The sequence below is a fragment of the Abramis brama genome (genome assembly GCF_963993115.1).
Source record: "Abramis brama genome assembly, chromosome: 14".
Classification (NCBI taxonomy): Eukaryota; Metazoa; Chordata; class Actinopteri; order Cypriniformes; family Leuciscidae; genus Abramis; species Abramis brama.
The window spans coordinates 255,001-280,239 of record NC_139976.1 but is presented as its reverse complement, the minus strand read 5'-3'; the positions used below and the strand labels follow the sequence as shown (position 1 = coordinate 280,239).

General features: G+C 44.4%; 2 protein-coding genes across 3 annotated transcripts; both read right to left on the bottom strand.

Annotated features, from left to right (window-relative positions):
• Positions 1–279: 279 nt before the first annotated feature.
• bub3 (BUB3 mitotic checkpoint protein) lies at positions 280–20,311 on the bottom strand. 2 transcript variants are annotated; one of them, XM_084134424.1, is made up of 8 exons: positions 20,188–20,311; positions 18,979–19,173; positions 16,909–16,978; positions 14,171–14,322; positions 13,920–14,078; positions 11,876–12,053; positions 11,476–11,740; positions 280–456 (listed from the first exon to the last, which is right to left on the bottom strand). In XM_084134424.1, exons 1-7 carry the CDS (start codon positions 20,221–20,223, stop codon positions 11,520–11,522), a joined length of 1,011 nt encoding a protein of 336 aa, XP_083990550.1. In that variant the 5' UTR covers positions 20,224–20,311; the 3' UTR covers positions 280–456; positions 11,476–11,519. The 2 variants fall into 2 exon arrangements, with proteins under 2 accessions (XP_083990550.1, XP_083990549.1); XM_084134423.1 differs by having other exon boundaries at positions 11,524–11,740.
• A 3,163-nt stretch (positions 20,312–23,474) lies between these two features.
• Positions 23,475–24,998, bottom strand: hmx3b (H6 family homeobox 3b; the record flags this gene model as incomplete). Its single annotated transcript, XM_084135333.1, has 2 exons — positions 23,475–23,947; positions 24,848–24,998. 2 exons carry the CDS (start codon positions 24,996–24,998, stop codon positions 23,475–23,477), a joined length of 624 nt encoding a protein of 207 aa, XP_083991459.1.
• Positions 24,999–25,239: the final 241 nt, after the last annotated feature.

Sequence of the window (25,239 nt, the reverse complement as noted above, 5' to 3'; positions counted from 1 at the left end):
TAACAGCACAATACTTTAATGAGTAGAAAAAAAGGAATAATGTAACTAACTAAAATTTTTCCAAATATTATTATACATTTATGTTTTCATAGTATAAATTGTGTCTTTATGATTAGACAGACTCTTACAGTAGTTCCCGTTCTCAGAGCTGGAGTTACGGAGATCATCTGCCGTCTCCGAGGAGGAGATCGTGAGGAACGTTCGTCTCTCTGAAGAACACGGATTAGAGCACAGCGGAGACAGGGCGGATCCATCAGGAAAAATGACACTGACAATCAGTGAATAAAAAGATGTTTTACTGTTTCTTAAAACAAAAATACACATACTGAAGGGCAGAACACAAGAAGAAAATATAAACATTTATTGAATTACATCAGGCGACACAGACAGAATAAAGAGACAGACGGACGTGAAGGAAGAGTTGATGATGTCGAATCTCTCAGGACTCACGTGGATCTGCGAACACAAGAGAACATCACATCAGTCTCGCAGACACACACACACACACACACACACACACATCACGAGTGTAAACATCACATCAGTCTCGCAGACACAGACACACACACACACACATCACGAGTGTAAACATCACATCAGTCTCGCAGACACACACACACACACATCACGAGTGTAAACATCACATCAGTCTCGCAGACACACACACACACACACACACACACATCACGAGTGTAAACATCACATCAGTCTCGCAGACACACACACACACACACACACACACACATCACGAGTGTAAACATCACATCAGTCTCGCAGACACACACACACACACACACACACACACATCACGAGTGTAAACATCACATCAGTCTCGCGCACACACACACACACACACACACACACACACACACACACACACCACGAGTGTAAACATCACATCAGTCTCGCAGACAGACACACACACACACACATCACGAGTGTAAACATCACATCAGTCTCACAGACACACACACACACACACACACATCACGAGTGTAAACATCACATCAGTCTCGCAGACACACACACACACACACATCACGAGTGTAAACATCACATCAGTCTCGCAGACACACACACACACACATCACGAGTGTAAACATCACATCAGTCTCGCAGACACACACACACACACACACACACACACACACATCACGAGTGTAAACATCACATCAGTCTCGCAGACACACACACACACACACACACACACACGAGTGTAAACATCACATCAGTCTCGCGCACACACACACACACACACACACACACACACACACCACGAGTGTAAACATCACATCAGTCTCGCAGACAGACACACACACACACACACACACACACACCACGAGTGTAAACATCACATCAGTCTCACAGACACACACACACACACACACACACATCACGAGTGTAAACATCACATCAGTCTCGCAGACACACACACACATCACGAGTGTAAACATCACATCAGTCTCGCAGACACACACACACACACACACCACGAGTGTAAACATCACATCAGTCTCGCAGACACACACACACACACACATCACGAGTGTAAACATCACATCAGTCTCGCAGACACACACACACACACACATCACGAGTGTAAACATCACATCAGTCTCGCAGACACACACACACACACACACACACACACCACGAGTGTAAACATCACATCAGTCTCGCAGACACACACACACACACACACACACACACACACACACATCACGAGTGTAAACATCACATCAGTCTCGCAGACACACACACACACACATCACGAGTGTAAACATCACATCAGTCTCGCGCACACACACACACACACACACACACACCACGAGTGTAAACATCACATCAGTCTCGCGCACACACACACACACACACATCACGAGTGTAAACATCACATCAGTCTCGCAGACACACACACACACACCACGAGTGTAAACATCACATCAGTCTCGCAGACACACACACACACACACACCACGAGTGTAAACATCACATCAGTCTCGCAGACACACACACACACACACACACACACACATCACGAGTGTAAACATCACATCAGTCTCACAGACACACACACACACATCACGAGTGTAAACATCACATCAGTCTCGCAGACACACACACACACCACGAGTGTAAACATCACATCAGTCTCGCAGACACACACACACACACGAGTGTAAACATCACATCAGTCTCGCAGACAGACACACACACACACACATCACGAGTGTAAACATCACATCAGTCTCGCAGACACACACACACACACACACATCACGAGTGTAAACATCACATCAGTCTCGCAGACACACACACACACCACGAGTGTAAACATCACATCAGTCTCGCAGACAGACACACACACACACACATCACGAGTGTAAACATCACATCAGTCTCGCAGACACACACACACACACACACAACGAGTGTAAACATCACATCAGTCTCGCAGACAGACACACACACACACACATCACGAGTGTAAACATCACATCAGTCTCGCAGACACACACACACACACACACACAACGAGTGTAAACATCACATCAGTCTCGCAGACACACACACACACACACACACCACGAGTGTAAACATCACATCAGTCTCGCAGACAGACACACACACACACACACCACGAGTGTAAACATCACATCAGTCTCGCAGACAGACACACACACACACACATCACGAGTGTAAACATCACATCAGTCTCGCAGACACACACACACACACACACACACAACGAGTGTAAACATCACATCAGTCTCGCAGACACACACACACACACACACACACACCACGAGTGTAAACATCACATCAGTCTCGCAGACAGACACACACACACACACACATCACGAGTGTAAACATCACATCAGTCTCGCAGACACACACACACACACACACACACACACACACACACACACACACACACACACACATCATGAGTGTAAACATCACATCAGTCTCGCAGACACACACACACACACACACATCATGAGTGTAAACATCACATCAGTTTCGCAGACACACACACACACACATCATGAGTGTAAACATCACATCAGTCTCGCAGACACACACACACACCACGAGTGTAAACATCACATCAGTCTCGCAGACACACACACACACACATCACGAGTGTAAACATCACATCAGTCTCGCAGACACACACACACACACACATCACGAGTGTAAACATCACATCAGTCTCGCAAACACACACACACACACACACACACATCACGAGTGTAAACATCACATCAGTCTCGCAGACACACACACACACACACACATCACGAGTGTAAACATCACATCAGTCTCGCAAACACACACACACACACACATCACGTGTAAACATCACATCAGTCTCGCAGACACACACACACACACACACATCACGAGTGTAAACATCACATCAGTCTCGCAAACACACACACACACACATCACGTGTAAACATCACATCAGTCTCGCAGACACACACACACACACACACATCACGAGTGTAAACATCACATCAGTCTCGCAGACACACACACACACACACACATCACGAGTGTAAACATCACATCAGTCTCGCAAACACACACACACACCACGAGTGTAAACATCACATCAGTCTCGCAGACACACACACACACACACATCACGAGTGTAAACATCACATCAGTCTCGCAGACACACACACACACACACACATCACGAGTGTAAACATCACATCAGTCTCGCAAACACACACACACACATCACGTGTAAACATCACATCAGTCTCGCAGACACACACACACACACACACACATCACGAGTGTAAACATCACATCAGTCTCGCAGACACACACACACACACACACATCACGAGTGTAAACATCACATCAGTCTCGCAGACACACACACACACCATGAGTGTAAACATCACATCAGTCTCGCAGACACACACACACACACACACATCACGAGTGTAAACATCACATCAGTCTCGCAGACACACACACACACACACACCACGAGTGTAAACATCACATCAGTCTCGCAAACACACACACACACATCACGTGTAAACATCACATCAGTCTCGCAGACACACACACACACACACACACACATCACGAGTGTAAACATCACATCAGTCTCGCAGACACACACACACACACACATCACGAGTGTAAACATCACATCAGTCTCGCAAACACACACACACACACACACACACATATCACGTGTAAACATCACATCAGTCTCGCAGACACACACACACACACACACATCACGAGTGTAAACATCAAATCAGTCTCGCAGACACACACACACACACACATCACGAGTGTAAACATCACATCAGTCTCGCAGACACAGACACACACACACACACACACACATCACGAGTGTAACATCACATCAGTCTCGCAGACACACACACACACACACACACACACACATCACGAGTGTAAACATCACATCAGTCTCGCAGACACAGACACACACACACACACATCACGAGTGTAAACATCACATCAGTCTCGCAGACACACACACACACACACATCACGAGTGTAAACATCACATCAGTCTCGCAGACACACACATCACGAGTGTAAACATCACATCAGTCTCACAGACACACACACACACACACACACACACACACATCACGAGTGTAAACATCACATCAGTCTCGCAGACAGACACACACACACACACACATCACGAGTGTAAACATCACATCAGTCTCACAGACACACACACACACACACACACACATCACGAGTGTAAACATCACATCAGTCTCGCAAACACACACACACACATCACGTGTAAACATCACATCAGTCTCGCAGACACACACACACACATCACGAGTGTAAACATCACATCAGTCTCGCAGACACACACACACACACATCACGAGTGTAAACATCACATCAGTCTCGCAAACACACACACACACCACGAGTGTAAACATCACATCAGTCTCGCAGACACACACACACACCACGAGTGTAAACATCACATCAGTCTCGCAGACACACACACACACACATCACGAGTGTAAACATCACATCAGTCTCGCAAACACACACACACACACACACATCACGAGTGTAAACATCACATCAGTCTCGCAGACACACACACACACACACACACACATCACGAGTGTAAACATCACATCAGTCTCGCAAACACACACACACACACACATCACGAGTGTAAACATCACATCAGTCTCGCAGACACACACACACACACACACACATCACGAGTGTAAACATCACATCAGTCTCGCAAACACACACACACACACATCACGTGTAAACATCACATCAGTCTCGCAGACACACACACACACACACACATCACGAGTGTAAACATCACATCAGTCTCGCAGACACACACACACACACACATCACGAGTGTAAACATCACATCAGTCTCGCAAACACACACACACACACACACACACATATCACGTGTAAACATCACATCAGTCTCGCAGACACACACACACACACACACATCACGAGTGTAAACATCACATCAGTCTCGCAGACACAGACACACACACACACACACACACATCACGAGTGTAACATCACATCAGTCTCGCAGACACACACACACACACACACATCACGAGTGTAAACATCACATCAGTCTCGCAGACACAGACACACACACACACACATCACGAGTGTAAACATCACATCAGTCTCGCAGACACACACACACACACACATCACGAGTGTAAACATCACATCAGTCTCGCAGACACACACACACACACACACATCACGAGTGTAAACATCACATCAGTCTCACAGACACACACACACACACACACACACACATCACGAGTGTAAACATCACATCAGTCTCGCAGACAGACACACACACACACACACATCACGAGTGTAAACATCACATCAGTCTCGCAGACACAGACCCAGGCCCCGCCCATGACACAATTTTCACAGCAAAAGCAAAATCCAGACACGAGAGCATAGACTGTAGCACTAGAGCAAAAAGCGTTTTGAGAGAAACTTTTTTTTTTTAGAGAAAATGTTTTCACACTGATAGCAAAAAATATATATTTGAGAGTTTTTTTCAAAGTATTTGAGAGATTTTTTTTTCTCAGAAATAATTTTAAAAATTTCAAATTTATTTTTTTTATGTTCTATGAGAAAATACTTTCTCTCAAAACTATTATTTTTTGCTATTGGTATGAAAACTTTTTCTCTCAAATATTCTTTTTTCTCTCATGAAATGCTTTTTTGCTATCAGTGTGATAACTTTTTCTCTCAGATCATTTATTTTCTCGCATGTAATAAAGACACAATTATAGCTCCATAGAAGTCTGTCATTTTTATCATAGGTACTCTTCAACTGTGAGTGACGGAATGTAAAACAAAAATCCAGAAAATCACATTGTATGATTTTTAAGTAATTCATTTGCATTTTATTGCATGACATAAGTATTTGATACATCAGAAAAGCAGAACTTAATATTTGGTACAGAAACCTTTGTTTGCAATTACAGAGATCATACGTTTCCTGCAGTTCTTGACCAGGTTTGCACACACTGCAGGGATTCTGGCCCACTCCTCCACACAGACCTTCTCCAGATCCTTCAGGTGTCGGGGCTGTCGCTGGGCAATACGGACTTTCAGCTCCTCCAAAGATGTTCTATTGGGTTCAGGTCTGGAGACTGGCTAGGCCACTCCAGGACCTTGAGATGCTTCTTACGGAGCCACTCCTTAGTTGCCCTGGCTGTGTGTTTCGGGTCGTTGTCATGCTGGAAGACCCAGCCACGACCCATCTTCAATGCTCTTACTGAGGGAAGGAGGTTGTTGGCCAAGATCTCGCGATACATGGCCCCATCCATCCTCCCCTCAATACGGAGCAGTCGTCCTGTCCCCTTTGCAGAAAAGCATCCCCAGAGAATGATGTTTCCACCTCCATGCTTCATGGTTGGGATGGTGTTCTTGGGGTTGTACTCATCCTTCTTCTTCCTCCAAACACGGCGAGTGGAGTTTAGACCAAAAAGCTCTATTTTTGTCTCATCAGACCACATGACCTTCTCCCATTCCTCCTCTGGATCATCCAGATGGTCATTGGCAAACTTCAGACGGGCCTGGACATGCGCTGGCTTGAGCAGGGGGACCTTGCGTGCGCTGCAGGACTTTAATCCATGACGGCGTAGTGTGTTACTAATGGGTTTCTGTGAGACTGTGGTCCCAGCTCTCTTCAGGTCATTGACCAGGTCCTGCCGTGTAGTTCTGGGCTGATCCCTCACCTTCCTCATGATCATTGATGCCCCACGAGGTGAGATCTTGCATGGTCCCCCAGACCGAGGGAGATTGACGTCATCTTGAACTTCTTCCATTTTCTAATAATTGCGCCAACAGTTGTTGCCTTCTCACCAAGCTGCTTGCCTATTGTCCTGTAGACCATCCCAGCCTTGTGCTTGGGATGTCCTTACACAGCTCTCTGGTCTTGGCCATTGTGGAGAGGTTGGAGTCTGTTTGATTGAGTGTGTGGACAGGTGTCTTTTATACAGGTAACGAGTTCAAACAGGTGCAGTTAATACAGGTAATGAGTGGAGAACAGGAGGGCTTCTTAAAGAGAAACTAACAGGTCTGTGAGAGCCGGAATTCTTACTGGTTGGTAGGTGATCAAATACTTATGTCATGCAATAAAATGCAAATTAATTATTTAAAAATCATACAATGTGATTTTCTGGATTTTTGTTTTAGATTCCGTCTCTCACAGTTGAAGAGTACCTATGATAAAAATGACAGACCTCTACATGCTTTGTAAGTGGGAAAACCTGCAAAATCGGCAGTGTATCAAATACTTGTTCTCCCCACTGTATATATATCTGAAAAGGCCATATATGTATGCAGAGTTCAGTGTGTCTGTCTGTCTGTCTCTCTCACACACACACACACGGATCGATCACACAGGAAATTGAATCGGAGCTTCTGCTAAAGCTCTTCTGATGTCACACAGGAGAAACAGACACTGCTGATGTGTGTGTGTGTGTGTGCAGAACGAGCTGAAGGATGTCACACACACGACATGTCTAAAGCTCTTCTTAAACTCATCTACTTCTGTCTCCAAAAAAGATGTTCACAGGCGTTATGAGCGGCCCAGACGTGAGACACACACCAAACGCCAGCAGGAACCAGTGCTGATGAAAGAGGAGCGTCGACTCGCGTCGGGAACAAACCTGCACTTCGGCAGCGAGACACAGTGTGTGCCGGCAGCGAGACACAGCGTCCTCAACCCTAACCCTCAGCTAATCATGACCAGACATATCCCTGACGACCTTTTCTTCCATGACTCAGACGAGACGATAACGAGACGTCATCAACCGATAACTCTGACTATATCAACATGCAATATCGTTGACGAAAAAAGACGAGACTAAAATGTAGTTATAAAATAAAAGCATTACTAAAAGCTCTCTGTGTTTTTAACGAGCCGCGACGAGCTTTCGTGTTCGGACACGTTTACTACCCGATGTTTTACTTCATGTTTGCACTCTGGCGACCATGTGTCTGTCTGTCTGTCTGTCTCTCTTCGGACGATCTGAAAACATCACAAACACGACGAACATGTACACTGGAGTTCAGCGATCTCCGTTTGAGACGCCAGTCTGAGCTCTAGCGCTGGTTTCTGGGACATGAATCTCCACTATATTAATAAATGCACATACACAGTTCTATGTGACAATATGTGACTTATATATGAAAGTCCAATAATTCTGATGAAATGCAAATATACATTTTTCAAATGACAACAATTGTTGTGAATATAAATTAAGCAAAATAATCGTTCGCCTATTACAGATTTACCCATTACGCAGCATGACCACAATATGTCTGCGTTTTCAGTGACTAAAACTAAATGAAAACAGGGCAAGTTGACTAAATATGATCAAAAAAGTACATTTGAGACAGCACTGAGACTGACAGAATGAACACTACAGCTAGCATGAGCGTTCTGCGTGTGAAGGACACAACTGTCTATTTCTGCAGATATGTGTCTATATTCGTCATTCAGAAAGGGAAACCAACGCTGCAGAAACACACACCGTAAACAAAGCAGTGTGTGCTTAATGTTTCGAACATCAATCCTGCTAAACTCGTTCTTTATTGCACTCAGCTCATGCTAATATTGAAATATTCGCCACGAAAGATGACGGAACATTAGAGCGGTCTTCTGTCTGTACCGCTCTGACTTCTTAGCTCGCTGTTTCGCTATTATTCTCGTGCACTGAGCTGAACAGTAGGGCTGAACGATTAATCGAAACGCTGCGATTAGCTAATCGCAAAAGGCTGCGATGTGGATGTGACTAGTCTTACTACCCAACTGAGTGAGCGCAGCCACAGAGAAGCTAACACAGAGAAGCTAACACAGAGAAGCTAACACAGAGAAGCTAACACAGAGAAGCTAACACAGAGACGCTAACACAGAGAAGCTAACACAGAGACGCTAACACAGAGACGCTAACACAGAGAGGAGTGTTCAGTTCGTTAACGAAATCTGACAATGTTCGTTTGATGCCTTTTTTTCTCCATGACGAAGACGAAACGACACCAATATCATTAAACGATGACAGTGACTAAATAAACATGCAATATTGTTGACTAAAAAAAGACAAGACTAAATGTAGTTTAAAAAAAATTATTGACCCTAATTCTGCTGAAATAAATTTCTCAAATTACAAGACCAGGGAACTACACTGCGACCAAAATGGTTGCATATGCGACCTTTTGAAATGCCATTGCGACCCTAATTTTTAATGGGTCGCAAATGTATCACTGATTATTTTTGCACTTATGTTTTAGGCAATATGCTATGATTTACTATGAGCATTTATTAAAACAGAAATGTGTATTTTAAGAATACGTTTTATAACGTGCTCTGAGCATTCAACACATCAAGTTGGCTTCAGCCCCGCGACCGTTACTTAGACGTACCAGTGTATCAGTGCTGCGCGAGCTCTCTCTCTCTCACAACACTGACGCGCAAGCTCTCTCTCTCTCTCAACACGGACGCGCAAGCTCTCTCTCTCTCACAACACGGACGCGCGAGCTCTCTCTCTCTCTCACAACACGGACGCGCGAGCTCTCTCTCTCTCTCAACACGGACGCGCGCACACAGAGAGAGAAGATAATTGTAGAATGAAAATTGACGGGCTATAGTTTAAATTTTGTTCTTGCTTGTTTTGTTTTTTTTTTCTGTCAAAATGTCAGAAAGCATTTTGTATGATCCATCCGTGTTTTTAAAATTCGTTAAATGACGGACGTTTTACTGTTAACACAGCCCTATATGTCGGATTCGTCTAACTTATACTTGATATTATTTTTAGAATAAGTGATTGGTTATGCTATTATTGGACTCCTGTCTATTCATTGTCAACTGTTTTCTATAAATATGTTTGTATTGGCTAACATTTATGCAGCTAATGCGTGTCCTGTTTAAAATGTGCAATGTTCAAACGCAAAGACAGCACGTCACAAATAGAAGCCCTTTTCCCTGTGGGATTTAGTATCATATTTGTATATTGGAATAATAAATTAAGTAGCCTATCTTAATTGTACACAATGTTACACAATCTTAATTATTTTTATTTTTTTACTGTTTTCTAGGGGTTTCTTAATTTTAGACAAGTTGGCCAGCACACATTATATGCAATGCAATGCAATATAATGCATGTGTGTCCTATGTGTGACATATTTTGCAAACACAGGTAAAGGTGCCCAATATCAGTCATTTCTAAAGTTAAAAAAAATAATAATTGTGTTTTGGAAAATATCTCTATTTGATTATCAGTAAATTTGTTTTCTATACAGAGATATCGGTATCGGCCATAACAGCAATATTAATATCGGTTATTATCGGTATCGGCCACAATTTTCACATCGGTGCATCACTACTTAAGAGTTCAGGAGTCTGCCCATCTGTGCCAACCATAGCATGGTGAAATCCATTTTGCACTTTATTGTGTACTGTATTTTCTATTGCAGTAAATCTATCCCAACCAATGTTAAAGAAAACAAAAACAAGAAGGCATGTGGTTTAAAAGAGCGGCTTACTATAAACAAAATCACCAAATCATGTTTTGCGCCAGTAACTGAAAAAGTGAGTAGCGCAAGTGCTACCAGTGGAAAAAGTTAGTGTAGTTCCCTGAAGAATCATTATGATTATAACTTTGATCAAAATTGTTGGGATTATCAATCTAGCCATTACACAGCAGGACGACAACGTGACTCTGCTTTCATTAAGGAGAGCTCTCTCTCACCGTGGGCTTGGTGTGTCCTAGGCTTTATGAACACATGATGAGGGTTTCAGCAGGTCAGAGGTCAGACTCACTTTATGAACACATGATGAGGGTTTCAGCAGGTCAGAGGTCAGACTCACTTTATGAACACATGATGAGGGTTTCAGCAGGTCAGACTCACTTTATGAACACATGATGAGGGTTTCAGCAGGTCAGAGGTCAGACTCACTTGGGCTTGGTCTCAGCGTCGGTGACCTGGCGTATGAACACGGCGTCGGCGGGGTGGGACACGTCTCCCTGCTCCTGCATGTATGAGGACGCGATGGCTAGCAGAGAGCCGTCCACGCTGAACGCCAGAGACGCGATGCTAGTTGGGTAGCGGTGGAACTGACACAAGCGCTTCTTGTTGAACGGGTCCCAGATGTTCACGAAGCCGTCGGAACCGCCTGTAAACACACACACACATTTAGTGAGTGTGTGTGAGTGGTCAGTACCTGTAGCAAATGTGTTGTGCACGCTGTGGAAGGAGATGAAGTGTGTGTGTGTGTGTGAGTGTGAGAATGTGTGTGAGTGGTCAGTACCGGTAGCAAACGTGTTGTGCACGCTGTGGAAGGAGATGGCGTTGACCGGGAACACCTGCTCGATGCCGTTCTCCTTCAGTCTGTGGCACTTGAAGGCGTATTTCTTCTTCTGCACCTCCAGACTGGGATCCAGATACTCCACAGCCACTCGGCCCTCGATGGAGCTCAGCACGTACCCCTAAACACAGCGAGAGCGTTATGGCGAGAGCGTTAACCGTACCCCTAAACACGGCAAGAGCGTTAACCGTACCCCTAAACACAGCGAGTGCATTAACCGTACCCCTAAACACAGCAAGAGCGTTAACCGTACCCCTAAACACGGCAAGAGCGTTAACCGTACCCCTAAACACAGCGAGTGCATTAACCGTACCCCTAAACACAGCAAGAGCGTTAACCGTACCCCTAAACACGGCGAGTGCATTAACCGTACCCCTAAACACAGCAAGAGCGTTAACCGTACCCCTAAACACAGCGAGTGCATTAACCGTACCCCTAAACACAGCAAGAGCGTTAACCGTACCCCTAAACACGGCGAGTGCATTAACCGTACCCCTAAACACAGCAAGAGCGTTAACCGTACCCCTAAACACAGCGAGTGCATTAACCGTACCCCTAAACACAGCAAGAGCGTTAACCGTACCCCTAAACACGGCGAGTGCATTAACCGTACCCCTAAACACAGCAAGAGCGTTAACCGTACCCCTAAACACAGCGAGTGCATTAACCGTACCCCTAAACACAGCAAGAGCGTTAACCGTACCCCTAAACAAAGCAAGAGCGTTAACCGTACCCCTAAACACAGCGAGTGCATTAACCGTACCCCTAAACACAGCAAGAGCGTTAACCGTACCCCTAAACACGGCGAGTGCATTAACCGTACCCCTAAACACAGCGAGTGCATTAACCGTACCCCTAAACACAGCAAGAGCGTTAACCGTACCCCTAAACACAGCAAGAGCGTTAACCGTACCCCTAAACACAGCGAGTGCATTAACCGTACCCCTAAACACAGCAAGAGCGTTAACCGTACCCCTAAACACAGCAAGAGCGTTAACCGTACCCCTAAACACAGCAAGAGCGTTAACCGTACCCCTAAACACAGCAAGAGCGTTAACCGTACCCCTAAACACAGCAAGAGCGTTAACCGTACCCCTAAACACAGCGAGTGCATTAACCGTACCCCTAAACACAGCAAGAGCGTTAACCGTACCCCTAAACACAGCGAGTGCATTAACCGTACCCCTAAACACAGCAAGAGCGTTAACCGTACCCCTAAACACAGCAAGAGCGTTAACCGTACCCCTAAACAAAGCAAGAGAGTTAACCGTACCCCTAAACAAAGCAAGAGAGTTAACCGTACGCCTAAACACGGCGAGAGCGTTAACCGTACCCCTCAACAAAGCAAGAGAGTTAACCGTACCCCTCAACACGGCGAGAGCGTTAACCGTACCCCTCAACAAAGCAAGAGAGTTAACCGTACCCCTCAACACGGCGAGAGCGTTAACCGTACCCCTCAACACGGCGAGAGCGTTAACCGCTGCCTTGATGAGATTTCTCTCACTACACTGAAAAATAACTCAGTAATCATTGAATTAAAAGTAGAAAAACTGAAATAGTATTTTCTTGTAAAATGTATTCCATTCCATCATTGTTAAATTTACACTTTGAAAAATCTTTTTTTTGACAGTGTATTTCCGTGCATTAAGAGTCATTTTTAATTGCACACAGTTATACATATATTTGCATATTTATTCATTCTTATACATGGTGTGGACTTGTTTTTTTTAGGTATCCACTTGTAGCAGATTATAATTAATATTCCGTGCACATTGTGTTATTTATTTAATGTATGATGCTTTTGTACTGTATATACTGTTTACGTGACTCAACGTGGCCTCTTGGGAACAAATAAAGTGTTTTGAACTGAATTAAAGTATAAAATCTGATGAGAATTGAATCAAACTGTTTGAAGTGTCACATTTAGACTTGGCTGATGATAACTGGATATAAGCGTACAGTTATAGTTATAGTTCTGGTTCTTCACCTGTTTGTTGGGAAAGGCTCGTATGCAGCGCGTCTGGTACTTCAGGCTGGACTCGCGTCTCTGCTGCACGTATCCCATGTTCCTCAGATCCCACACGAGCACACGCCTCCCCGCAGTGCCCACGATAAGCCGGTCCCCCGCCACCGAGAGCGTGTAGACCTGAGGACACACACACACACACACACACACACACACACGTGTCAGACGCTAGCACTCAAACACATACACACACACACTCACACACACACTACCTTCTCCGGCTGCGTGAAGGTGCCGGCGTTGCAGGGTGTTCGGGGGTCCCAGAGTCGCACAGACATATCCCAGCTCCCCGTGACCATGACGTTCACCTCGGGACAGAATTCCACACAGCGGATCGGAGCATCGTGAGTCCCCACGATCGTGTCTGAGGAGCGTCACACAAGGCATCAGGATCTGATCTTTACTTCTGTATGCGCTCCTGAGTGTGTGCCGTGTCACGTGTTCATTAGCGTGTGTCGTGTCATGAGTGTGTCATGTGTTCATGTGTCATGTGTCAAGTGTTCATGTGTCAAGTGTTCATGTGTCAAGTGTTCATGTGTCAAGTGTTCATGTGTCAAGTGTTCATGTGTCAAGTGTTCATGTGTTCATGTGTCAAGTGTTCATGTGTCAAGTGTTCATGTGTCAAGTGTCCATGTGTCAAGTGTCATGTGTTCAAGTGTCATGTGTTCATGTGTCAAGTGTTCATGTGTCATGTGTTCATGTGTCAAGTGTTCATGTGTCAAGTGTTCATGTGTCATGTGTTCAAGTGTCATGTGTTCATGTGTCAAGTGTTCATGTGTCAAGTGTTCATGTGTCATGTGTTCATGTGTCAAGTGTTCATGTGTCAAGTGTTCATGTGTTCAAGTGTCATGTGTTCATGTGTCATGTGTTCATGTGTCAAGTGTCCATGTGTCATGTGTTCATGTGTCAAGTGTTCATGTGTCATGTGTTCAAGTGTCATGTGTTCATGTGTCAAGTGTTCATGTGTCAAGTGTCATGTGTTCATGTGTCATGTGTTCATGTGTCAAGTGTTCATGTGTCAAGTGTTCATGTGTCAAGTGTTCATGTGTCAAGTGTTCATGTGTCAAGTGTTCATGTGTTCAAGTGTTCATGTGTCAAGTGTTCATGTGTTCATGTGTCATGTGTTCATGTGTCAAGTGTTCATGTGTCAAGTGTTCATGTGTCAAGTGTTCATGTGTCAAGTGTTCATGTGTTCATGTGTCATGTGTTCATGTGTCAAGTGTTCATGTGTCAAGTGTTCATGTGTCAAGTGTCCATGTGTCAAGTGTTCATGTGTTCAAGTGTCATGTGTTCATGTGTCAAGTGTTCATGTGTCATGTGTTCATGTGTCAAGTGTTCATGTGTCAAGTGTTCATGTGTTCAAGTGTCATGTGTTCATGTGTCAAGTGTCCATGTGTCAAGTGTCCATGTGTCATGTGTTCATGTGTCAAGTGTTCATGTGTCAAGTGTTCATGTGTTCATGTGTTCATGTGTCAAGTGTTCATGTGTCAAGTGTCCATGTGTCAAGTGTTCAAGTGTTCATGTGTCAAGTGTTCATGTGTTCATGTGTCATGTGTTCATGTGTCAAGTGTTCATGTGTCAAGTGTTCATGTGTCAAGTGTCCATGTGTCAAGTGTCCATGTGTCAAGTGTTCATGTGTTCAAGTGTCAAGTGTTCATGTGTCAAGTGTTCATGTGTCAAGTGTTCATGTGTCATGTGTTCATGTGTCATGTGTTCATGTGTCAAGTGTTCATGTGTCAAGTGTTCATGTGTTCATGTGTCAAGTGTTCATGTGTCAAGTGTTCATGTGTTCAAGTGTCATGTGTTCATGTGTCAAGTGTCCATGTGTCAAGTGTCCATGTGTCATGTGTTCATGTGTCAAGTGTTCATGTGTCAAGTGTTCATGTGTCATGTGTTCATGTGTCAAGTGTTCATGTGTCAAGTGTTCATGTGTCAAGTGTCCATGTGTCAAGTGTTCAAGTGTTCATGTGTCAAGTGTTCATGTGTTCATGTGTCAAGTGTTCATGTGTCAAGTGTTCATGTGTCAAGTGTCCATGTGTCAAGTGTCCATGTGTCAAGTGTTCATGTGTTCAAGTGTCAAGTGTTCATGTGTCAAGTGTTCATGTGTCAAGTGTTCATGTGTCATGTGTTCATGTGTCATGTGTTCATGTGTCAAGTGTTCATGTGTCAAGTGTTCATGTGTTCATGTGTCAAGTGTTCATGTGTCAAGTGTTCATGTGTTCATGTGTCAAGTGTTCATGTGTCAAGTGTTCATGTGTCAAGTGTCCATGTGTCAAGTGTTCATGTGTTCAAGTGTCAAGTGTTCATGTGTCAAGTGTTCATGTGTCAAGTGTTCATGTGTCAAGTGTTCATGTGTCAAGTGTTCATGTGTCATGTGTTCATGTGTCATGTGTTCATGTGTCAAGTGTTCATGTGTCAAGTGTTCATGTGTTCATGTGTCAAGTGTTCATGTGTCAAGTGTTCATGTGTTCAAGTGTCATGTGTTCATGTGTCAAGTGTCCATGTGTCAAGTGTCCATGTGTCATGTGTTCATGTGTCAAGTGTTCATGTGTCAAGTGTTCATGTGTCATGTGTTCATGTGTCAAGTGTTCATGTGTCAAGTGTTCATGTGTCAAGTGTCCATGTGTCAAGTGTTCAAGTGTTCATGTGTCAAGTGTTCATGTGTTCATGTGTCATGTGTTCATGTGTCAAGTGTTCATGTGTCAAGTGTTCATGTGTCAAGTGTCCATGTGTCAAGTGTCCATGTGTCAAGTGTTCATGTGTTCAAGTGTCAAGTGTTCATGTGTCAAGTGTTCATGTGTCATGTGTTCATGTGTCATGTGTTCATGTGTCAAGTGTTCATGTGTCAAGTGTTCATGTGTTCAAGTGTCATGTGTTCATGTGTCAAGTGTCCATGTGTCATGAGCGTGTCATGTTCGGGAGCAATTTTCAGCACAAGTGTTGAACTCACCCTGATCTGTGTTGAGATCGTGAGTCTTCAGCTGGTTGTCCAGCCCACCGCTCCACGCGTGTGTCGGATCCTGAAACAGCAGCAGCAGACAGAGTTACAGCGCAGACAGAGTTACAGCGCAGACAGAGTTACAGCGCAGACAGAGTTACAGCGCAGACAAGAGTTACAGCGCAGACAGAGTTACAGCGCAGACAGAGTTACAGCGCAGACAGAGTTACAGCGCAGACAGAGTTACAGCGCAGACAGAGTTACAGCGCAGACAGAGTTACAGCGCAGACAGAGTTACAGCGCAGAGTTACAGCGCAGACAGAGTTACAGCGCAGAGTTACAGCGCAGACAGAGTTACAGCGCAGACAGAGTTACAGCGCAGACAGAGTTACAGCGCAGACAAGAGTTACAGAGTTACAGCGCAGACAGAGTTACAGCGCAGACAGAGTTACAGCGCAGACAGAGTTACAGCGCAGACAGAGTTACAGCGCAGACAGAGTTACAGCGCAGACAGAGTTACAGCGCAGACAAGAGTTACAGCGCAGACAGAGTTACAGCGCAGACAGAGTTACAGCGCAGACAGAGTTACAGCGCAGACAAGAGTTACAGCGCAGACAGAGTTACAGCGCAGACAGAGTTACAGCGCAGAGTTACAGCGCAGACAGAGTTACAGCGCAGAGTTACAGCGCAGACAGAGTTACAGCGCAGACAGAGTTACAGCGCAGACAAGAGTTACAGAGTTACAGCGCAGACAGAGTTACAGCGCAGACAGAGTTACAGCGCAGACAGAGTTACAGCGCAGACAGAGTTACAGCGCAGACAGAGTTACAGCGCAGACAAGAGTTACAGCGCAGACAAGAGTTACAGAGTTACAGCACAGACAGAGTTACAGCGCAGACAGAGTTACAGCGCAGACAGAGTTACAGAGTTACAGCGCAGACAGAGTTACAGCGCAGAGTTACAGCGCAGAGTTACAGCGCAGACAGAGTTACAGCGCAGACAGAGTTACAGCGCAGACAGAGTTACAGCGCAGACAAGAGTTACAGCGCAGACAGAGTTACAGCGCAGACAGAGTTACAGCGCAGACAGAGTTACAGCGCAGACAGAGTTACAGCGCAGACAGAGTTACAGCGCAGACAAGAGTTACAGAGCAGACAGAGTTACAGCGCAGACAGAGTTACAGCGCAGACAGAGTTACAGCGCAGACAGAGTTACAGCGCAGACAGAGTTACAGCGCAGACAGAGTTACAGCGCAGACGAGTTACAGCGCAGACAGACTTACAGCGCAGACAGAGTTACAGCGCAGACAGAGTTACAGCGCAGACAGAGTTACAGCGCAGACAGAGTTACAGCGCAGACGAGTTACAGCGCAGACAGAGTTACAGCGCAGACAGAGTTACAGCGCAGACAGAGTTACAGCGCAGACAGAGTTACAGCGCAGACAGAGTTACAGCGCAGACAGAGTTACAGCGCAGACAGAGTTACAGCGCAGACAGAGTTACAGCGCAGACAGAGTTACAGCGCAGACAAGAGTTACAGAGTTACAGCACAGACAGAGTTACAGCGCAGACAGAGTTACAGCGCAGACAGAGTTAGAGTTACAGCGCAGACAGAGTTACAGCGCAGAGTTACAGCGCAGACAGAGTTACAGCGCAGACAGAGTTACAGCGCAGACAGAGTTACAGCGCAGACAAGAGTTACAGCGCAGACAGAGTTACAGCGCAGACAGAGTTACAGCGCAGACAGAGTTACAGCGCAGACAGAGTTACAGCGCAGACAAGAGTTACAGAGTTACAGCGCAGACAGAGTTACAGCGCAGACAGAGTTACAGCGCAGACAGAGTTACAGCGCAGACAGAGTTACAGCGCAGACAGAGTTACAGCGCAGACAGAGTTACAGCACAGACAGAGTTACAGCGCAGACAGAGTTACAGCGCAGACGAGTTACAGCGCAGACAGACTTACAGCGCAGACAGAGTTACAGCGCAGACAGAGTTACAGCGCAGACAGAGTTACAGCGCAGACAGAGTTACAGCGCAGACAGAGTTACAGCGCAGACGTGATCCTCCAGCGTTTCACTCACGTAGAAAGCGCAGTCGAGCACGGGCGCCAGATGCTGGTACTTCATCCTCATGCTGTTGGCGCTGACATCGTAGAGCCGGACCGAACAGTCCCAGGACGACACCAGCAGGAACTGAGGCGAGGCCGGGCTGAACTTCACAGCGGAGATGCTGTCGTCCGGGCCCTGGGTCAGCTTGAACTCGTTGGCTCCGGTCATCTGAACACATTCATTACTGGAGCATTAGTTACTGCACTGTATTAAAGTCCCCCTGTGGTGAAAATCCAGCTTTTAATGTTGTTTATGTGTCTATGTGGTGTTTTTAATATGCTTATAGACAAACCATGTGTAAATTCATAAGTCGACTCCATTGCTGAGTATTTCCTCCTTAAAACTGCAGTGAACCAAAGACAGTCTCAAAAACACGCTTTGAAATCGCTGGTGTTTCTGACGTCACAAACTATCTTGTAACCAATCAGATCAACGTGTGATCGTCAACCAGTGGATCTCTGAGCTGAGTGAGTGAGTGGAGGCGGGGCTAATTTGCATATTCATAGAACCGCGTATATTAAATGAAGCGAGGGTGTATAATTAGGCTACAGTCAAACTATTTCTCAGGCATGAAGAATTTTTTTCATGGAAAAAACGTTTAAATATATTAATTTTGGTGATCAAAGATGAGTTTTAAGGGATAAAATGATTGACACAGGGGGACTTTAAGACCTCATCGCTAGTACAAGCACTCACACTCATCAGACTAAGTTAAAGTTAGACATAAATGATTCCTCGGATCCTCTGTGTGAGCTGTAACTTTACTAGTCATCAGATTCACCACTTATAAAACTGCCCAAAAAACCCCAGACAGTAGGAAGCCACCTAGCAACAGCTTAGCAACCACCCAGTTACAGCCTAGCAACCACCCAGTAAACCTCCCAGCATTGTGAGCATCCTTGTTTCTGCTCCGATTCTCTTTAACACAGGAATAAAACTCAGTCTGAAACCGAAAGTAATAATAACTAAACTCAAGTAAGTTTAACTTACACTGGAATGTATTTAAACTCTAAAATCCGTCAGACTTCGACTGAATGTATTGAGGCACTGCGCAGCTGATAAATACTGTAACTGTAGAGTTTATTCAGAGCTCAAACTCGAGTAAATCTCTCTGAAACAGAGTCGATGTGTTTATTATCGGATATGTGTATTAAAATAAGCAGAAGGTTCGTTAAAACTCACCGCGAGGCTCTGATCTGCTGCTATTCTGCCGCTCATCGAAGCTCTACTGTGATTGGATGTGTTCACAACAGCGCTCGGCACTCATTGGTCCGTTTCAAAACTCCCTCTAATGTTCTCTAGTGATGATTGGTTACAAGGAAGAACTCCGGGCATGAACGGGAACACGGCAGAAACACGAGACAACGAAATCCCGCGAGATGTTGCGTATTTCCGCTTGTTGAATCGGAGCTGTATATCAATCATTTTAATTTCATTTCTCTTTATTTCTTTTCTTTCAAGATTTGATCAAGGCCAAATCGATTTGTAATAAATTTAAAGTAGCTACAAAATGAGGAATGGTATTATTTGAACGTTATATTCGAACGTTTGAATTATATAAGAGGATTTTTCAACATTATAGAGAATTGTGATCAAATAAATCAAATAAATGCGTTGCTCTATTCCTTTCATTAAGAAATAGTTCATTTTTCATGTTCTTGATGTAATTGGTTATTAGTATCAGTCACTTTATATTTAACATCCTATTCTGTCATCATCATAACACACACACACACATTGATTTTCTGAAGAATTAAAGCACATATTTATGACTGCAGACACAAATTAAACATTCAAAAGGTTTTGAGAAACAAAGAATCTATTCAAATAGGCCTATATCAGACTATTGAATCTCTGTATCATAAAACAGAAATTTATAGAAACATCAAAATAGAAAATGAAAAAGATTCAACAATAAACTCCGGGAAACAAAATGTACTTGTGTGGGAAAATACTTAAAATATTGGAAACACTTAAACTTCACTGTCTGTGTTTCGCTGATGATTATCAAACCCGCGCTTTTACTGAATGAAAATATTCATAAATGTGGAAGATGATGACGACGATTTTTTAGGAAAACACTTCCATACTCTCCAGTCCGGACACAATATTGCTTTAGCTGCAGATTCGTGATATTATTGTATATTGTGAAGGGAATAGACTTTTGTTGGGTCGTTATAAGATTTCAATTTATATACGATTTTTTCTTTTAGCTGGAGAATATTTTGAATAATGCATAGCCTAGGCTATTCACGAATTGCCAAATAAATATGAACATAAATAGGCTAAATATAACACTGAAATAGAAGGATTGATTTAGTGGATTTATTTCACGCGCTGTTGTAATATAATAAACTATTGTTGTCAAACCTTTCATCAGACCATAATCTGCGAGAATCTTCTTTATCGCCATGAAGAGCCTTCAATCTTTCCGTTCCACAAAAGGTTCTTTATGAAGGAAATATGTTCTTTAGGTTATTAAAATATTCATTCACACTAAGAAGAAAATGTAATTTTATGATCTTCTGTTCATCGCTGTTGAATCTTTATTTTGAAGAGAGAACGACTGAAATTATTTATGATATTTTAGCATTTTTTAAGGTTGAAATATATAATTTCCGCGGTGATGATGTCAATGTAAACCCGCGGCGTCATAAAAACACGATGATTGTTGTTAAATAATGACGCTGATTCACGACAAAAATTAATGATTTTATAATTACAACAGAAGCGCTTTATTACTTCATCTAATCACGCAAACAGATTCAGTGTTCAACATTTATTTATGACCATATAAAAACTGGAGGAAATCCTCTAAAACCCCAGAGTTCATCATTTCTGACGTTTTCAGACAATAAAATATTGACTAGAGCAAAATTTACACTGACAAATACAATTTAATTTCAGTAGTCTGGAAATCCTCAAATCTGCAAGTCCTCTTTTAAATGTTACAACATGAATAAAAATACACAGGAAAAAAAACATTCCCAACATTCCCCGTGTTTCAGTGACTGACATGAGGAACAAACACAAGATTTATTCACTTTCCTCCATGACACGTTTTATGGAAAAATCCACTGAATTCGCTTCTTAATAATAATAATAATAATAATAATAATAATAATAATAATTGCCTAATAAATGCAGCTGCACCTGACCTGAACCAACACTCTTCTCCAGCAAAGCAAGATTTTTTTTAACCTATAGTCTACAAAAAAAATAAGTAACATGTTTTTGTGTGTGTGCAGGTGTGTGTGTGTGTGTGTGTGTAGGTGTGCAGGTGTGTGTAGGTGTGTGTGTGTGTGTAGGTGTGTGTGTGTGTGTGTAGGTGTGTGTGTGTGTAGGTGTGTAGGTGTGCAGGTGTGTATGTAGGTGTGTGTGTGTGTGTGTGTGTGTGCAGGTGTCAAGTCAAGCCAAGTCGCTTTTACCAATATAGATGTTTCACAGCAGCTCTACAGTGATGACAGGAGATTACAGTAACAGAGTGTTTTGGCTTTACAGCAGCTCTAGAATAAAGTTATTGTCCAGATAAAGTTAGTTTTGATTGATTCACTTCCGTCGGCGCCAGCAGTCGATTTTGATATTCTAGGTATTATCAACTGGCCGGAGTTTTGAGATCACAATAGCCGTGAAGGACTATAATGCGTTAAGAGCTCGCTAAAGTACTGCGGTGCTAAACCATTTAGTGCTTTGTAAGTAATCAGCAATATTTTAAAATGCATACGATGTTTAATAGGGAGCCAATGCAGTGTTGACAGAACCGGGCTAATATGGTCATACTTCCTGGTTCTGGTAAGAACTCGAGCTGCTGCGTTTTGGACCAGCTGTAGTTTGTTTATTAAGCGTGCAGGGCAACCACCCAGTAGAGCATTACAGTAATCTAGCCTTGAGGTCATGAACGCATGGACTAACTGTTCCACATTTGTCAATGAGAGCATATGGCGTAATTTAGATATATTTTTAAGATGGAAGTATGCGGTTTTACAGATACTAGACATGTGACTTTCAAATGACAGATTGGTATCAAAGAGCACACACACACACACATAGGTTCCTAACCGACGACGAAGACTTGACAGAGCAGATGTGTGTGTGTGTGTGTGTGTGTGCAGGTGTGTGTGCGTTCAGGTGTGTGTGCAGGTGTGTGTGCGTGCAGGTGTGTGTTCAGGTTTGTGTGTGTGCAGGTGTGTGTGTAGGTTTGTGTGCGTGTAGGTGTGTGTGCAGGTGTGTGGGCGTACAGGTGTGTGTGCAGGTGTGTGTGCAGGTGTGTGTGTGTGCAGGTGTGTGTTTGTGCAGGTGTGTGCAGGTGTGTGTGCAGGTGTGTGTGCGTGCAGGTGTGTGCGCAGGTGTGTGTGTGTTCGTGCAGGTGTGTGCGCGTTCAGGTGTGTGTGCAGGTGTGCGTGTCACTCTCCCACAGGTAAGTTAGTTATAGTGTTGGTCACTTGACACAGGTTGAGTCTCTCCGGTCCTCACACGGGTCTGATCAGGGAATGCGGGTAATAAAGCGCGTGCGTGAAGGCTAGCCCCGCGGCCCGTGCGCTCTCCGCGTGCTCGTGGTAGAGTATGGGCACGCGCACGATCCTCTGCGCGTGCCCGAGGCTAGCGGCCTCCAGTTCTGCCGCGATCTGGCGCTTCCACTTGTTCCGGCGGTTCTGGAACCAGATCTTGACCTGCGTCTCCGTCAGGCGCAGTCCCGCGGCCAGGCCCGCGCGCTCGCCGCTGCTCAGGTAGCGCTTGCGGTCGAAGGTGGACTCCAGCTGGAACACCTGCGCGCGGGAGAACACGGTGCGCGTCTTCTTCTTCCGGCACAGGTTCTTCTGGGAGTTTCCCTCAGGCTTCTGCTCATCCGGGTCACTTTCCTCCAGGAGACCTTCATCATCCTCATCATCCTCATCATCTCTGGGACCCGCGTGTGTGTTCAGCGCCGAGTCGCTCCGCACATCTGACACACACACACAAATATAAAGTAAAATAAAGCACATTACAGGGACTCAATGTCTAAATGTTTTCATAACCAGAATAAACTCTTCAGTTTCACACACTCTGAAAGGGCTCGTCGGACGCCCGTTCTCCAGCTGTGATTAGGGTAACCCTAACCCGTTCTCCTGCTGTGATTAGGGTAACCCTAACCCGTTCTCCAGCTGTGATTAGGGTAACCCTAACCCGTTCTCCTGCTGTGATTAGGGTAACCCTAACCCGTTCTCCTGCTGTGATTAGGGTAACCCTAACCCGTTCTCCTGCTGTGATTAGGGTAACCCTAACCCGTTCTCCTGCTGTGATTAGGGTAACCCTAACCCGTTCTCCAGCGGTGATTAGGGTAACCCTAACCCGTTCTCCAGCTGTGAGTCTTTAGGGTCTTTATTAGGGTAACTCTAACCCGTTCTCCAGCTGTGAGTCTTTAGGGTCTTCATGTAAAGTTTGTAAAGTCCTCAATGATTGGGTAAAACTCCCTTTGTAATTGTTAACATTTTCTTAAGTAACTGTAATTTAATTACACATTTTGTCTCAGTAACTGATTACATGATTTATTTTGTAATTAAATGACGCAACTCCATTACATGTAACACTCCGCAACACTGCGACTGATGACATGATCTGGATTCATTTATATTCTAAAATACTCGTGATCAGACTACAGTTACTCTTCTATTGATTACGCTATTCTCACAATGACAGAAAATTATTCATAATTCATTATTTTTTTATATTTTAAATATTCCTTAAAAAATCTCTCTCTCTCTCTCACACACACACACTCTCTCTCTCTCACACACGCACTCTATCTCTGTCTCTCTCACACACACTTTATCTCTCTCTCACACACACACACACACACACACACCTGTGTTCGGGCAGCACCAGGGCCCGATCCTGAAGCTGAGCTCCGGGACTCTGGAGAAGGACAGACTGTGAGTTCTGGGTTTGTCCGGTTTGTTCAGCAGGTTCTGGATAGAAAACGGAGAATCTTTGACTTCTTGAGTTTTTTCCTCCATCGATGAAACTGAGTGTCACTGATGATGAAGATGAAGATGAAGAAGAAGAAGAAAGTTTCTCCAGTCCGCAGCACTGACACACATGCGGAGAAATGACCCGATTCAAGAGCGGGCTGGAAATAAATGATGGAGAGAGAGAGAGAGAGAGAGAGAGCGAGCGAGAGAGAGAGAGAGAGAGAGAAAGTGCGCGCGTCTTTCATAACTCATCTGGATTTCTTCCTAACAAAATTTAAAGCTAAAG